This window comes from Nestor notabilis, unplaced genomic scaffold (assembly GCF_000696875.1).
Source record: "Nestor notabilis isolate BGI_N333 unplaced genomic scaffold, ASM69687v1 scaffold6654, whole genome shotgun sequence".
NCBI classification, from domain to species: domain Eukaryota; kingdom Metazoa; phylum Chordata; class Aves; order Psittaciformes; family Psittacidae; genus Nestor; species Nestor notabilis.
This window is the reverse complement of record NW_009926808.1, coordinates 90,006-105,766: the sequence shown is the minus strand read 5'-3', so window position 1 is coordinate 105,766 and position 15,761 is coordinate 90,006. Positions and strand designations below refer to the sequence as shown.

The 15,761-nt window shown below is 40.9% G+C and overlaps 1 protein-coding gene across 1 annotated transcript in view; it reads right to left on the bottom strand.

Annotated features, from left to right (window-relative positions):
* Positions 1-520: 520 nt before the first annotated feature.
* The window catches only part of LOC104405145 (arginine-glutamic acid dipeptide repeats protein-like), a gene marked incomplete at its 3' end in the record, with an annotated part of 83,406 nt that continues 68,165 nt past the window's right edge, over positions 521-15,761 (bottom strand). Inside the window, exons 5-8 of the mRNA XM_010013756.1 lie at positions 15,431-15,479; positions 11,767-11,891; positions 11,107-11,206; positions 521-619 (exon numbers count right to left, since the gene is read on the bottom strand). Of these exons, the coding sequence (XP_010012058.1) occupies positions 521-619; positions 11,107-11,206; positions 11,767-11,891; positions 15,431-15,479 (373 nt within the window). The remainder of the gene's footprint in view (positions 620-11,106; positions 11,207-11,766; positions 11,892-15,430; positions 15,480-15,761) is intronic.

Sequence of the window (15,761 nt, the reverse complement as noted above, 5' to 3'; positions counted from 1 at the left end):
AGATTCCACATGAGGGCAAGAAGGGACTTAATCTCAAACTCTGTCTAGGAGAAGCACTGATATCCAACCTTATGTCAGCCAGCTTGAGCTGACACTGTAATCCTCAATTCCAACAGGAAAAAAACAGGGACAGTGCTTTGTATGCCTTTTACATCTTGTCCTACTCCAATTAATCACTGTGAACAGCTTTCCTGGAGGTGAAAATCAAAGTGAAGTTTAGGGTCCAGAAGTTTTGCAGCTATTTATTTACCTCACAGCATCCACTCAAGAATAGTCACTTGATCTTCTCCTCTTATTCTACTATTGGAAAGGTATTTTCCTCAGTCTAATAAAGTTCTGGAGATCAAATAAGATCCCACCAACTCAGAATTGTGCACGAAAATCATCCTGTGCAACAAATGCTTTGCCCCTCTTCTTTCCCATAAAGATAACCTCTTGAGAGAAAGGAAAATAGAAGAAAGAAAACAGCAAGAGAAGCAACATGAACTATAAGGCTCAAGGGAATAATTCATTTCCCTACCACTTCATCTTCAGTCCAACACTTCTCAATCAGTTTTGGCACAGGTTTCTTCACCAAGCGCTGCAGGGCTTTTCCAGCATCATAGTTACTTTCATGTAGCTAAAAAATAAAGAAGACAAATAGATCATTCAATGGAATTAGCAGGGACCTGATATTGGAGAAAAGCCACTACAAGGGGCCACAGGAGATGTTCTATGCCTAATGATTTTTATTGTTGATACATGAAGTGGAATTTAAACCAACTGAAGGGTAATTGGGGTCTTACTAGCAGAAAACACAGCATTAAAACAAGTATATTTCCCCCTTCTTTTCCAAACTTCTCCCAGATAATGTTTGAGCCCATAAAGCACTGAAGATTGTTATTTATTTACATCATAAATTCCAAGGAGAATTTAGAAAAGCCCCAACAAAACAGTTTTCAAAAGGAATTGTATTTTATGCACTGTACTTTGCTCGGATTAGTAGAAACAACTGGAAAAACTCATATACAAGATTGCAAATCATGGGATAGCAAGTTTACCCATCCAGAAAACTCTTTATTGCGGAGACCCCCTTACTGTTAGAAAGGAAGTACAGAAGAGAAACAAAACCTCTACAGATAACTACAGGAGTACATAAAAGCAAGCACGGATGCCTATAAGTTGACCTCACTGTCACAGCCTATGGCGTACCTTATTTTCTCCCATAAATTTGGTATCTGTATGATTAAAAGCTGCCTGAAGCAGGCAGTAGCCATTTAAATCAGGGTGAGGCAGAGAAACAACCACACTGAAAAATGCATTCAACAATGAACCCAGGAGAATCTCTGGCTCTTAACTCTTGATAGAAAACACTTAGCACGCTACAGATTGATAGCCTGTCCTATCTTCAAAGTACAGTGGGATTTTAAGGACTGAAGCACTAGTCAGGAGCCTGCTCTATGTCTTCTGAAAATGATCTCAAAGAAAAAGAAATATTGCTGGGATGACAAAACCTGAATTATCTTCCTACACCCCAAAGGGAGAATAATTTGCATTCAAACTTCCCCACATGACAAGAGGTAGTTTTTCTCCACAATGTGTTAAGCAAAGCTTCACAGCTACATGTTGACATCACAGAATTTAAGAGCCTCCCCAAAGTTTCTTTACAGCAGGGACAACCAAAACATGATTCTGTACATTGATTATCTCCTGCTTTTCCTTCCCTGCCTGAATTCATCCTGAGGTTTGCATCCCCCTCCCTAGCAGCTTCCATGCTGCTCAACATGGGCTTCACCAGTCACAGAGAACACCACAATGAGCGTTGCAAGAATGCAGAGGACCAAGTTGGCTGTGAGGGCAGAAGTGCACAGCTCACCAGTCACACTGCACACCTCTACTGACAGGGATGAGCATGCTACCAGCTCTGTTAAAGAAGACATTCAGAAGAAATTAGTACGTTCTGTGTTATGTTACAAACTGGCTCAAATCTATCATCAGTAGGAACAGATCTTGAACTGCTGAAGGGGCTCTTCCACCTCCCCCAAGTTGTTGGGGCATTCAGAATGTTTTTTGTACTTGAAAGACTTCTAAAGAAAGTGAAGTACATCTAAAAATAAAAGGTGACTCCTGGGCAAAGCCCTCTGATCATTACCTGCAGTGTGTTTTGAGAACAAACAGTAATGTTCCCTTCACTGGCGGCCTGAACAGTTTTTGTTCCTTACCAACAACTAAAATAACAATAGCTTACAGGGTGTTACTGCGCTAAAACAAGTGCTTGGCTAATATAATGGGAACAAGAAAGAAAACTCAGCCAGAGTGATTTTCTATTCATTTTCAGCTTTGTTATATGGCAGCTACAGGGAAGTTCAAGATACGCCATGCAGTGGTTCAGAACTGTGTGTACTAATGCAGGGTAACCATAGAAAACAATGCTTTGCCTTCCCAAAACCCATCTCCTGGCCACCTATGTTCCTCATCTATCTGATCTCTGCAAGCCACTGCCAAGAGATGATTGAGCACAACAGAGCCATCGGTAGCACCTCACGGCTCTATCAGGGAGAAGCATCTCCTGAGATCACTTACAGAAACCATGGCTTTCAAACCCATCTCCAAAGGTGAAGATTCCATGAACACCAGAACAACGGCTTGTCAATCTGCCTGGTAACTCCAACAGTGTTTCTTCCATGACTGCACCTCCATGCGAGGGAAACAAGATCTCAGCCCATCTTACATCAGCCACGCTGAGGTGATAAGAGTCGAAAGCCAGGCTCACAGTGCCAGCGCTAACACACACCTCTACAGCCTCAAATGGCTTTTAACTTGTTTTTTCAAGACTCCTCTGGTATGCAGTACCTACTTAAAACGGCATGAAAATACGATGTTGTCCTTCCTACTAGGTACACATTAATTTTCCTCCTTGTTTGCACTCCAGCACTGGGATAAGATCCATCTTAAAGAAAAAAGAACTGTTTGTTTTGCCAGCTCACCTTTGCAAATGCTTTTTGCTGTGCATGCCACTACCTAGATTTTTCACTTAGGAACTTTGACAGTGTTGAAAAGAATAGTGCTTCTGTTTCTTTTCCCTCTTTCCTCCCCCTCAAAACATGCTGCAATGCCAAAGCCTCTTTGTAATTTGGAGGGCATCTTTATTTTGCCTCAAGGACAACACGTGTTTTTCCCTGGCAGCCCTATTGCCCAAGCAGTTCAATCTGCAAGAAAACATAAATCAGAAATGCCCAGAAAGAAGGGACTGCTTACTGAAAACCAGAAAGGTTTATGGGTCATCAGAACTGCCCAAACCAGCAACACAAAATAAAAGCATTAACTTTGGACCAAATAATGACATTAATAACAATCACAACACCCATAAGCAGAGATGTAAAAGAAGAGTTGTATAACAGGAGACGCAGATGTGAAAACAAGGGACCTGATACAGGTTTCGAGTCTTCTGAGAAAATATTACTTCTAGCAAACAATAAAAATAAAACTTAAATATAAAGAAGCCTTTCTCAGTGCCAGGAGTAGGATAATGCTGCAAAAAGGCAAAATATTTTCTTGTAAGTGCCAGAAGTAAATTTACGTGTTTCATTCTGGCTCATTCTCTGCTTGTTACTTTTGGTCAGGTAATATATATAAAAGGACTTTACTGGCAAGCTACTCAACCATAGAAATAATAGTTGATGATGACTGCCTATGGTTTCATTAACTTCTGGTCAGACTTCTCAAGGTATTGCTATAAACACTACATTACCATCCTGTCATCTAGAGAATCGCCAATTTTAGGCTTTAACTCTGCCATCTAAATGTTGAACCACTGTGGCATTATGTATATATACCCCACTGCAGCAGCAGGAGTGACACAAATGTGCTTTGAAAGAGAAAATCCAGCACCTTCTGCATCACTGGGCAGATTAAAGAAGAAATTCTGCACGTGCACGTGTCCAAACCCCTCCTTTTTATTACAACAGTCATTAAAGGATCACAGGCAAGTCTTATTGCAATAAGGTCTGCACATCACCACAAGGTTTCAAGCTTCTACTACAGCTCCTCAGCAGAGCTGCCATTCTCTGTCTGTGTGATGCTGCAAATAAATTCTCCTCTTGGCATGGCTCAGCTGTCAGGCACCTCTGTTCTGTAATGAACCCATGAATTACATCTTGCAGCTCTGACATCTCTGGTCTTGCTCATCAAAATATTGTTCTTCAATTGTAATTTATAACTTAATTTAAATGTCCCTTTTCCTGTGACCTTTTTAGATGGGAATGGCATTGCATCTGGCAGCTTCTGCTTCAGCAAGGCATCCTTTTGCAATTACAGTCATTATGATCTCTGTTGAAAAGCCCATCTGAGTTAGGCTGCATTCATGCTCCAATACTAAATAATTGCAGTCCATTAAGAATGCTGTTAGATTCCAGAGTCTCTTTCTCTAAGGAAAAAAATTGCTACTATAGAGTGAGAAAGTAGTGCTGAGCTCCTTTGAAATGTAACCCAGAAAAGCCAACAAAAGCAGAAGGGATTATTGAGATGCAACATACTTTTTTGGGGATGCAGCACTGGAATTCAGGGGTTTCCCAGGCTCTTCCACTGAATGATCACTGGTCATGGCAAATCACATCACTTGTCAAGGAAAAGGGATATAAAGCCTGACCTGCCCAATATAGAATCCCAGCCTGGTTTGGGTTGGAAGGGACCTTAAAGCTTCTCCAGTTCCAAGCCCTGCCATGGGCAGGGACACCTTCCACTAGAGCAGGTTGCTCCAAGCCCCATCCAATGTGCAGTAAATATTACCAATGCCACAAGAGCATTTGAAGACTCAGATGAGCCAAAAAGATTTTCACTGCTGCCAAGCAAGAGATTCCAGAGGAATTGAAGAAGATGGTGTTTGCCTGGTACTGCACTGTCAATATTCATGTAACATCTCTACTTAAGCACCAGCTATTTAAATCTATGCAGGCTTAAGAACATGGTACTTATTTATGAGGGATTTGCTTCTCTCACTATCTTGACAATGGTCAGGACACCCAGAGCTCTTTGTCAAACTGCAGCAATGTTTAAGAGTGTAGAAAATAAAGAGAGGAGAGAGAAGGAAAAAGACAACAAGGAAAATGAAAAGCAGAACAAGAATTACTGCCATGTGGCTTGAGTAGTGAGGCCTTTTAGTGTAATTACTGTAATCCAAGCACCTAATTTAATACAACATGGAATTCAGGCCACTTTTTTCAGTAGCAAAGTTGCCACATTTCAGTTTGATGCTGATACTCTTTATAGCTATGGACATCTTGCCCTACTATCAAATGGAATATGCTTCACTGCAAAGATAGCTCATGAGGTGAATGAGTAAAATCTATTTTCAAATGCAGCATTCTTTAAAGTGCTCACCCTCCAAAATGGCAAGATTTGATTTTTGTCAACCACGTTTGATACTCAACAACTAGCCCCAAATACCTGTTAATTCCAGGAATTCCCTGTTCAAGGTCAACCTCCTCCCCATCTGCCTCAACAGCAACTAATGTGAATCAGTTAGAAAACACACTGGCCTCAGACAACAGAACTACTTTGCTGAGCTCCCTCTGGTGCCCAAGGACACCTTGAACTGATCCAGAACCTGAACTATCCAGCAAAGAGACTCTGCCCACAAAGCTTGTTTTGCTCTCATAGTTAACTGGGATGTTTTCATTTAGAACCAGTTGACACAGCTTGGCCTGCAACAGAATCTGAATCTAAAAGAAGGTGACAGAAATCATTAAGCTGCTTCAAGAGAAAGTAACTACTAGTTCTGGTGGTTTAATATCTGAGTTGTGGTATTTGGAAGCCTGAAAATGCACAAATCTGTCCCCAGTGCTCTGCAAAAAAAACATCCCAAAATAAGAATAAACCAACCCCTAAAAAACCCCCCTAAACACAACTCCAAAATATCCCAAGAAGCAAATTCCATCTCCTTCCCCCCAATTCTAATCTGTTCTAAGCTTCTAAATAACTCTAATTGCTACAGAGTGCTCTAAGATGCTAATGATGGAGATTAAGAAGCCAGATGCTTGTATTACAGCCACTTTTCACACCCTGGTACTGCCAGGCTCTGCCAAACAGCTCTAATTCAGACACCAAGCACAGAGCAGTAGAGGGAGCCAGATGTGCCAGCTGCTCTTGTGGGCCAGTGCAACAGGCATGGCTCCTGCTCCACAAGCATCTCAAATACCTGCAGAACTTGCAACAGCATTTTAAACCAAAGCTTTCAAAAGGCTGAGAGCCGGGCTGGGTCAGCTGGAAAAGAGAAGGCTCCTGAAGGGGAGACCCTAGATCAGCTCCAGTGCCTAAAGGGGCCCCAGGAAACCTGGAGAGGGGCTTGGACAAGGGATGTAGGGACAGGACAAGGGGAATGGCTTTAACCTGCCAGAGGGGAGACTGAGATGAGCTCTGAGGCAGAAGCTCTTCCCTGTGAGGGTGCTGAGGCGCTGACACAGGGTGCCCAGGGAAGCTGTATCTGCCCCATCCCTGGCAGTGTCCAAGGCCAAGTTGGACACAGGGGCTTGGAGCAACCTGCTCCCCTCCAGCCCAAACCATTCTATGACAATGTTCTATGAAAAAAATGAGTATTTTACACATTCCCTAAACCATTCAAAGGAACCCTGACTGTCATTCCCAGCCCTTTTTATCTGCCCGTCCCAACAGTTTCTCCAGACAGATTTCCTGACTCATCTTGCAAATAAGGCACTGAAGTTTTTCCCCTAAAAACAAGGATACGGATGAATGAAAATTCAAAGTGGCAAAACTGTCTTAGGCACCTGAGGTGGCTTCATCTTCCTGCATGCCCAGGCAGGGAGCAATGGCCCCTGAAGTGCTGCACTACCTCATTTGAACCACGACAGTAACTGTTAATTAAGACTCATCCAAAAGGAAAACTAGTAATAATAAGAAATGCTAACATATACTTAAATCATTTTTGATGCTTTCAACCTTGTCTGTAGTTAATGAACAAGAAAATCTGGTCTCAGGGCAAGTTAAAACAGGGACTAATTTGTCTGGGTGACATCTTACTTGGAATAGAATTTCCTTAAACTGGATATGTTTGTCACTATAATGACATGTTCCCATGTAAAAGTGTGTTATGAGAAGTCAGAACAATGCTATTAGTAAAGAGAGATTTATACAGTATTAGCATATGATTGTTTTGTCTACTCCATGTAGTAGTATGCAAGGTTAACTGATGGTATTTTCTTACCATATGAGGAGAAATGGAGTTGCCTGCTCTGATTTCCCCATCAAAAATGGCCACAACCTCTGAGATCCACTCTCACACACTGAGTTTGCACCCTGACATTCCCAGGGTCTGCTGTTCTATGGAACTGATGCTCACACTTACTGCTGAGTCAGAACAATGGGAAAGGCAGAACACTGGGAAGGAATTATTATCCTGGAGCTTTTATAAACCTGAGAACAGAGCAGTTAATTTAACTCCTTCTTGACCTGGACACTCTGAGAAAAGACCTGCAGAAACTCTCAACAGCAGGCACAGGTCAAGAGCAGCACAGGATAAAAGAGGTCATGAGGTTTTGGCTTTGTATTAGCATGGAGTGTAAAAAGGATCTTAAACCAGATCTGATGCTAAATCAAAGCTCTGGAGGACAAAGAAACCAGAGGAAGGAAGCCTTGGCAGGAACTACACCAAGATTCACCCCACTCTTGCTCCACAGGAGTTGCCAGCAGTGGCAACTCAGTTTATAGCCAGTATTCACCCTGTTGTACCATTAAGCTTTTCTTTTGCTAGTTCTAATCTGCAGGGCTTGGCACCTCCAATTCTTCTAACAGGCCCTCACTGCAGTGAGGCATCTTAAAATCAATTCAGAAGAAATTTATCCACAAATAAAACATCCTGGAAACACAATTGACCATTTCTTACAAATACTTCCACAATCTTTTCTTCCTTCTGCAGAAGAGAACAAGCCACTGTGTCAGATGCTTGTGCTTGCAAGTAAAAATGCTGTGCAAAATTAGGTAGTTAAACCAGCCTGACCTGGAACAGGAATGAATCCTGAGGTTTTCCCATTGATTTCCAAAGTTCACTTAGCTTGGAATAGACAAAAAAACCCCCACAAGTGGCTGATTACATCCTGGCTCTCCTGCATGATCTTCTTACTAAATACAGTGTTTTAAGGGGCTTTTTGCTGGTGTTCTGAGTATCACAAAGCGATGCCTGTCCACACTCAAAGCCCAAAAGCACCAAAAAAGCAAAGTGCATTACTACTGAGTATTAAGTAGAAAACTTTCACATCAACCATGCTGACTCTCAGAATGCAATAGGGTTGTCCACAGGGACCCAAACCAAGGTTTGGGAGTACCTCAAATTACCATTTCCATTTCCCTTTTCACTGCTAAGGAGGAGTTCTGCCCCGAAGCAACGTGGTTCTCCAAATCATAAGATAGGAGGAACTGGGTAGCTAATAAGACTATTGAAGGGTTTCCATCATCTACCATTTCACCAATGAAAATGGCTTCATGGATTATGGGACAACTATAAAACTGGTAAAATAAAGATGTAAATATACATGGTTTTGTCTTAGATGACTTAATATTTTAAGGACTAATGCATCAAATGACCTTTGTCTGTGAGTATTTAAAGCACAAACCCTGACTAGTTTTTGAAAGTCAGCCCTATTCAGGTACCTGCTCTATGGTCCTGTAACAAAAAAGACCTTCTCTACCTTAAAGTATCATGGTGAAAGACTTGCAGGAGCTACTATATACTCCTCCATACTCTCTGTATGACAGCCAGCACTCAGCAGGTGGAAGATGAACTCCCTTCCTAAGGCTTAGAGCAACATCAAATCCCAACAGCCAAAAATCTACCTGGACCATTAGTAAATAATCATTTCAATGAGCTGATCTATGTTGCATTGTGCCTTCCAATGATCTTCGTCTCTATCTGGTGTAATTAACAATCAATCATTCTGAGGGCTCCAGCATCTGTTACTACATAAATAAAACACTGGCAAAGGAGCTTGTCAGGACTGATTTATACGAAGTGCTGCTCTGAAGTTTATTGCATTTCCATAATAAGAAATCATACCATATCCCATTCTTGACATTGCTCTTCTGGGTTGTGTATGATAATTTCTAAACAAAAACACAACTTAGTGCAGGGTAAGATTCTCATAATTAAGCAGATAAATCTCAGGGTTTAGGTGGATGGTGAACTAAAAGATAAGAAGAGTCCCACTTTGTCAGGAGAACACGTTATCTAAACTGGTTTAAGTTAATCAAAAAGTAGGCTCTTGGAAATAAAATTCCTTAAAATATCCCATCTGACAGAACTATTATTCATAACACAACACTTTGCTAGAAAAACTCAAAGTGAGCAGGGAAAGTATCACCACTGGTTTCTAAACCTGCTCTGAACAGTGTCAGTACTCAGGAGATTTCTGCAGCATGAATAAATCAGGCACCACAGAAGCCTGTGGAGCTTTCAAAAGTCATTAAGGTCAAACTTTGCAGACTGGAGTGTGTTGGAAGTACAACAGCCACATTCAGACTGAGCAGTGAATGGGAACTAGGCTGTGCCAATAAAGGGTTGAAAACCAGCCTGGTGAGGAACAGAGGACTTTCACCGCAACACCTACAGAAGAGAAACGCTGAAGTTCATTAGATGATTACACCACAACCACAGGATAAGTCTTACTGCTGTACATTACAACGGCATAGTGAGGGGAAGGGGAAGTCAGGACAGCAGCAGTTACAATTATTACACATAGACAAACAAGATTAAGAGGATAAATTAAGAGTTCGTAGAGTGCTTTTATTTCGGAAGTGTGAAACCCTTCCCCAATCAGGAAATGAATCTGCTGAAATAGATGTGCACTAGAAATACGTAAGAGAAAAGAATCAGAACAGAAACAAGATCATTTGGACTAATCTAAGCCTCAGAAGAAAGAAGTCCACAAGTGCAACTGCAGGCTCCTTGGAATCCCAAGTGATTAAAAGGGTGTATTAAAGTAGATAGTGAACTTAAATGAATTTTCTGCATTAGTCTATTATTATAGATGACAAAGGGAAAGAAATTCCAATTCCAAAAGCTCTTTGATGATTACTGGCCTTAACAGAGATTTGAGACTCTAAGAAGGATGTTATGGAACAACTTAGAAAGCTCTAGAGTGGTAAGCCACCAGAATCAGACAGCATCCACCCCAGAGAAAGGAAGGAAATAAGGTGTCAAACAGGTAAGAAACAGGATGTGCAATACAGACTTAACTTCAATTCTTACCCAACAGTAAGTCTTTAACACACTGGCTGTCTTTAGGGAAGGAACCAAAAGACTAAGATTTACACATTCACCTCAGGAAGCAGTGAAGACACACAAAGGTCAGCTTAGTCACTACCACCCACAATTCTCCAAAAGCTGAAAATGGGGTTCTGGGGAAGCAAACAACTATAGATTTCACTATGTCACCAAAAAAATATGGAATGACAGACAAGTTTCTTCAGCTTAACCTTAAAAAAACCATTTCATGTATGATGATTTACTGATGAGAGTGCCCCTCACCCTCCCCTAAACAGTTAGTTGTTGTGGCTGCACTGAAACTGTGTAAGCATCTCAACATACACTCACAACTATGTAAGTACTCAGTAAGGCTTTATTTACACACATTGTGTTTATGCAAGAGAACATTTGGATACATGCATCCAAATATAAACAAGCAAGACTGGATTATGAGAGGGACAAATTCCAGGCAGTCATTGCCACATACATGACACTACTCAGCCGATGGCATTATGAATCTTTCTTCTGGGAAGTAACTATTGTTTTCCTACAGCTAGAAGCTAGCTGGACTGACCGAAAGACAATGAGTAACAATTCCAGCTCGCGTACTTGACCTGAGCAGCTTCCCATACAGAACATTCACCACAGGTCATCATAAAGGTACCACCCAAAAGTTTATCCCTGAAGTTCTGCAGGTGACTTTTGAAAACCAGTTGGCGTTTGAAAGGAAGTTACGATATCCTAATACACATCATACACGCATTGTGATCCCTAAATCTATTTCACCTGCTAAATATTTTATGCACTACATGCTTTAAGTAGTCCAGAAATAAATGGGAAGCCTGTTCTTCCATACAGTCATTCTATATACTTACTGTGTTGAGTGCGTTAAGTGTAGTGTCATCACGGGAGGCTGCAACACAACCATCTTCTGTGGATCCTCCATCACACATGCCTGCAAAAGCTGCCATGCTCCTTTATAGTTTGAGGGGAAAAAAGTTTCAATTCTTCAGCCACTGTTTGATGCACACATCATGCAACACACAAATAGTAGATTTACACCTTAAATCACGTATTTCAGGGCCTTATGATAATGTGGAACCAACTAAAAGGTGGCACCACGAACAGTTCTTATGCAAAGCTGAGTCACCCCAGCATATGGAGAAATTAATTCAAAATTAAAATCAATCTAAGTGGATTTCATCCAATAAAAGTCTGCACTGCAGCAGTACCAAAGCCTGATCAGAACCTCCACACATGAGGACAGACTCAGAGACAACAAACTTTTTGTTGTAATCTTAGTTTATGTTAGAAAACTGCAGAATCCCCACATCTCTCAATTCGTGCAAATTACAAGTAGTTTACTCATACTTTCAGTTATGATGAGGCCCACCAGTGCATCTGATTAATCCACCAGCTACAGCAAACAGCTACTCCAAATCAGAAAGGAGTGACTGTGGCCACTGCACATACACAGTGGTCCACGTTTCCACTACAGCATTCTAAGGACTTTGTAGGATCTTGGCTGGAATTACCTTGCTGCCCTAAGGTACATGAGTAAGTCACAGTCATTGACTCCTGGCATCCACACAAGTTCTTCATGCTGTGTCACTGTGTCACCATCTGGGGAAGGAAATGGCTGCAGATCAGGAAGCTTAGCCTGGAAGAAGAATAATGAAGAGTTCATACAGACATTACTTGTTACAAACGTTAGGAGGATGCACAAGTGGCATCAGTAAAGTCTGTAAAGTCTCTCCACAGGGAGTGGAGCTATTTGATCCAAGTTTCAGAAGTTTGATGGGTCATCTATTCACTTTATGCAGCATTCCTCCTTTTAGAAGGGCAGTTCATTTTCTGACAATAGTGAGGGTTAACACCGCCTCTCAGCCCACCACCACTGAAACCCTTCTACATACAGACCAAGTGCAAGTGTGCCTGCAGAAATGCTACAGTTTGAAAGGAAACCATTTTGCAGTGCATAGGTAGTCCTCTACTGTATAGAAATCCAACAATTTACCCTCAAAGAGACAGCTTTCACTTGTCAAAAAGATGCTGCTACAACTCCTCCTTCCCAGGCTGAAGCATACTCCTATAACATCCTAATATGAAAGAAGGCAAGAATGTGACTACCACCTGTGTACCCTTTTAAATCAGTTTAAAACCCTACACATGTGACACCAAGTTTAAAATTAACTCCTCAGCAAATCATTAAAACTCTAAAGAGAAACAAAGACATTTCCTGAAAGTGAGATAGCTCAGTGAAATGAACTCTGCCACTAAGTATTCCACTGTATCCAGAGACCCAATTAGCATCTTTAGTCATTTCCTGCTAGGGGATGAGATAGCTGAGAGCCTCTTCAGAAACAGCTTTTAAGCCCTGTAATTACCTCCTATACTTACAACGCTAAACATATGAGAGGCAACATTTACACATAACCAGTAATTACAAGTCACAGGTTCAGATGTCTTTCATGTTCTGCTCTTTAATCTGTACTTTATTTTACTCCTTGCCTGGGAAAATGGGGATGTCATTGAACTTCTCTTCTGGAGAAGGATAAGCAAGCATTATACCAAGATGAGACTTCTATGAGCTATGCATTCTAGTGACTGGGCTGCTTTCAGAGATGAATGTTCACCCTTGTGTACCTGAGGAACATGCTGAATTAGTACAGTTACTCCCAAGAACAACTTCTTTTCAACACCTCTGGTCGTTAATTTGTTAGCCAAAAGTCTTCACTGGAGAACATTTAGTACAGACGGAATCTCCTCCTCTAATGCATGTGATTTTTAACTGCAGTTCTGCACAATATATACCTTCACCCTTGTATCCCTACTTTCTATTATGAAACAAGCAGTAGTTTGAGGTATCTGTGGACTAAGTATTAAAACAACCCTAACAGTCCTGTAGCATCTATAACACACACAACTTAAGGAAAATGAAGGCAACAGATACTCATCAAAACCACTACTGGGATCTCAGGGTTGTTTCTGGATTCTGCCACAGACACCTTATCCCCAGTAAGGTGGGTGGAAGAAATTGGACCTGTTCCCTGAATCAGACTACACAATGGAAAGCAGCAACATCATCCTCAACCTGACTTCCTACCACAGCCTACAATCACCATGCATGTATCTGCAGATTATACCATACACTAATGAATATGTCCTTTTAGCAATGGCATTTGTCTGAAACAGAGAAGCTCAGCAAAAGAGTGGAAGAACAGTGGAAGCTAAAGATACAAAGCAAGCAAAAGTTAACAGTATTCTATATCAGTGGACCTTCTTCCTACTTTTTCCATCCATAAATCACCTGGTGATTAACCCTACAGCACAGGTGACTAATACCTGCCAAAATGTTAGAAGACAATTTGAGATGAAAGTTGTTTTGAAGGTATCATTTACACTACTCTTATGAGGACTAGTGAAAAGAATACTACAGGTTTAATTGCCAAGGGCTTCTTTTTCCTCTAAATGCAAAACATCCTGAAGAATGTTACATAGGTTTCATGAATATTTGCTTACACTAGTTATTAAACAAGATTTTAAGAGTCTGAATGAACGTTCATCACTGGGATGCAAAAGCCACCACCTGGATGGGACAGAGGCCATTCCACAGGGAAAGGAGAACACTCGGTTCCTAGTGATGGATCTGGCCTTATAAACCAGAGTTGTATGTTAATGCTCTTCAGAACTGATTATTTTCAATGCCATGAAGGATTTCCCTCAAATTAGAACTAACATACCAGGAACAACCCAACATCTAGAGTCTTAACCTTATTCTGCTTCCCAGGATCTGAACATATTCACATGCTTTCTCAGTTTCTATTTTAACAATCCAAATGACTTAAGGCACTGGTCTTTAAGTAAAGTACCTGTTCTTATTGCTTCTCATAGTCAAATGAACAACACAACTGAGGTCTCCCTATCTTTAAAATCAAACGTCATCCTCTCTACAACATCAGAAAGTGAAAAGAAGGCCTGCATAAAAAGCTTCCTGGGAAAAACAAGTAAGATACTATAATGTGACTTCTGTAGACTGTAGACAAAAGAGTTACTTCAATAATCATCCAGAATTACCACACCTCCTAGTTAAAGAGAATTTAAACTGCTCTGTATGAAAGTTATGCAGGTAAGAGGTAACTAACCTGGCTTAAATGGCAGGGAGAGAGCAAGCTGGTGATGGTGACACATGACAAACACAAGAGAGGCTCTTTAGAAAAAGCTCTATCAACAGCTGCCCAAACTGCTCCAATTTAAATACTAATTTCACTTCTCAGACAACTGTTGAATCACTACACACACAATAGCCCCCCTGATGTTTCTGCTGCAGTACCACAGTTGGCCAAAGCCATTTAACATAACAAAAAGAGAACATGTGCAGGCTGCAAGTGTAAACACAAGTCAGTGTGGAAACGCAAAGCCACAGACATGACACCAGGCAGAGCATGTTCAGAGCCAAAAGGGAGAGCAAGGTTACACTGAATTCTGCATTAATGCCAACTACATTAACAGATATGCTTAAAAACACTGTGCCCTGTGCTGTAAGATGAATACAGATATAAACACCTATTTATATCTCAACAGGAAACAAACCTCTCCCAGGTTTAAAGTTCCTCCATCCTTTTAATTCTGGAATGTTGCTCTTGGAAAAACCCTGACTTTTCTGAAATCAATTCTAATAGAAGTCAATTTTCTTTAAACACACAGAGTGATGAAAAGGACTGTTATACCATGTATATGTATATATATATACAAGGTATATGTATATGTCACATTGATGGTATGTACAACAATTTGACTATGCAAATTCAAAGATCTACTTTCAGTATAACTGGAAAACACCACTGAATTAATTCTATAGTTTATTAAAAGCATTGCTTGGTGAAAGGAGGTGACAGATTATTTCAACTCCAGAATGTGCCACATAATAGCCGAGATTTTTCCTTCCTTTCCAGTAGGTACTCGTATCCCTTCAATATACTCCAGAATTAACCAACAGCCCCGCTGCTAGTAAAAATCATTAACATACCAACACTTGGCATAGGAAATTCTCATTAAGTGAGCTAAGGAATTCTAAGAACTCATGATGAATGGAAACAAGTCGTTATATTTGAATGCATGCAGTTTAAGTGTCATCTGAACTGATCAAGTGGCAAAAACATGCTCTCCGCGTATCTGAACACAAACAAAATCCCTTACCTGATGGCTGGGTCCAACTCTGATTTCACCTTGGGTACTGTTTAGCCTCCTAATATATAAAGAAAAAAACACAGTAATGAGAACGGATCCTGCTACAGGTTGATACACAGGAAACACCATGATCCTCATGAGCATCTTTTGGGTCAGTTTCATTCTGAAAGAGAAAATATCTTTAACAAAAATATTTGGGGTATTAATCTTTGATGAACAGAGCTTTGCATTACCAGGATTGGCAAAACTAATTAGAATCACAGAATGGTTGGGTTGGAAAGGACCTTAAAGCTCCTCCAGTCCCAACCCCTGCCACAGGCAGGGACACCTTCCACTAGAA